The 1662-nt window shown below is 31.7% G+C and overlaps 1 protein-coding gene across 1 annotated transcript in view; it reads right to left on the bottom strand.

The window, feature by feature from the left end:
• Positions 1-569: 569 nt before the first annotated feature.
• Positions 570-1662, bottom strand: part of LOC106881024 (coiled-coil domain-containing protein 63) — a 23641-nt gene continuing 22548 nt past the window's right edge. Inside the window, exon 11 of the mRNA XM_089361210.1 lies at positions 570-925. Within this exon, the coding sequence (XP_089217336.1) occupies positions 715-925 (211 nt within the window). The 3' untranslated portion in view covers positions 570-714. The remainder of the gene's footprint in view (positions 926-1662) is intronic.

Genomic DNA, 1662 nt, shown 5'->3' on the forward strand with positions numbered 1-1662 from the left:
CAAATTTCACTCACAAGGCAGGCACTGGTTGGCACAGGGTTATAGCAGAAGACACTTGCTGAAGGAGCCGTACGGGGCGGGGGATGAACCCACAACCAAGTGATTGCAAAACGAACTTCTTAACCATACAACCATGCCTGCAACAATACTAAATATGAAATTATTTTTTTTTTTTTTATATCAAAACTGGAATCGAAATCAAAACTGAATTAAACTACAAACTGAAAATTTGAAAATAAATTCTTATAAAAAATGAAAAAGAATATAGAAATTCAAAGTGAATAATAATAATAATAATAATAATAATAATAATAATAATAATAATAATAATAATAATAATAATAATAATAATAATATGAAACCAAAACAACGGAAATTATTTAATTTAGGGATAATTTCTGTAAGGTGGCGATCTGGCAGAGTCGTTAGCACGCCGAACAAAATACTTCGGAATATTTCTTCCAGTTTAACGTTTTGAGTTCAAATTCCGTCGAGGTCAATTTTATTTTTTATCCTTTCAGTACAAATAAAACAAATACCAGCATAGCACTTCCCCAAGATTCCAGGTCCCTGTAGTAGAAATGAATTTCTAGATTTTCAAATTTCAAACTTAAATTGGAAAGGGGAGCATCTTTGAGTTGTTGGGGTTTTTGGTTTTGTGGGGGAGATGTTTTTTTAGTTGAGGGGTGGGGTTAGAATTCTTTGATCTTGGTTTTAAATTCTCTCTTTTTTAAATTCTTTCTTTTGATTCGATTTTAAGCCTTTTTCTCGATTCACCATCATTTCAAATTTCTGGTCTTCGCTCTGGTTGCTTTCTTCTCGTCGTTTCACTGATTTCAGGACCTGGAGTTCTAAATCGCTTCGTGTCAGAGGTCTCAACTCATCTTCTCCGTCGTTGTTTTCATCAACGCCTAGGTGTTCCTCTCTGGGATAAAACAGAAAAACGACACAATATAGAGGAGAAAGAAAGATAGAAAGAAAGGAAGATAGAAAGGAGGAGGAGGAATAACAAGAATTAACTTTTTTTACAACCAAAACCAATCAAAATAAACAGACAGAACGAATAAACAAAGAATTGAGTCTTAGAAACGACTGCATTGTTATAAGTCAAATTAAGAAATACAAATATTATTTCTATGAAATATTTAACTATACAAATCCACCATAATATATTTCAATTAGAGCTGAGGTTTATTTTGTTTTGTTTTATATTTTTTTTACTTGGATTTATTATTGCTATAATCGTCGTCGCCATCGTTGTTGTTGTTGTTGTTGTTTTTACTGCTGCAATTGCTGCCGGTGTTATCAAAATACCATAATTATAACATTTGGCACATAATGGTACAATATTATTCCATCCGAGTTTCCCAACAATAAAGCCATCTTGAATCAGTTATTTCTGATATGTTTATTTCAAATACTGTTCCTTTACGACTTTGCTATTGTATATAATGTTGTTTTTTTTCTCTTGTACAAATATTTATACACTCCCAGCTAAACATAATCTTTAACTTGTTAACTACACGCATTATTATTGTAGTTGTCGTTGTTGTTGTTATTGTTGTTGTCGTTGTTGCATTGGCAAGATACCCCTTAACATCGCCCATAAGTTTTCTTAACTGTGTTTTAAAACAAAAGTTATATTGTAAAATGTGTTTGTAT

The sequence above is a fragment of the Octopus bimaculoides genome, chromosome 12, assembly GCF_046866305.1.
Source record: "Octopus bimaculoides isolate indiv1 chromosome 12, ASM4686630v1, whole genome shotgun sequence".
NCBI lineage: Eukaryota > Metazoa > Mollusca > Cephalopoda > Octopoda > Octopodidae > Octopus > Octopus bimaculoides.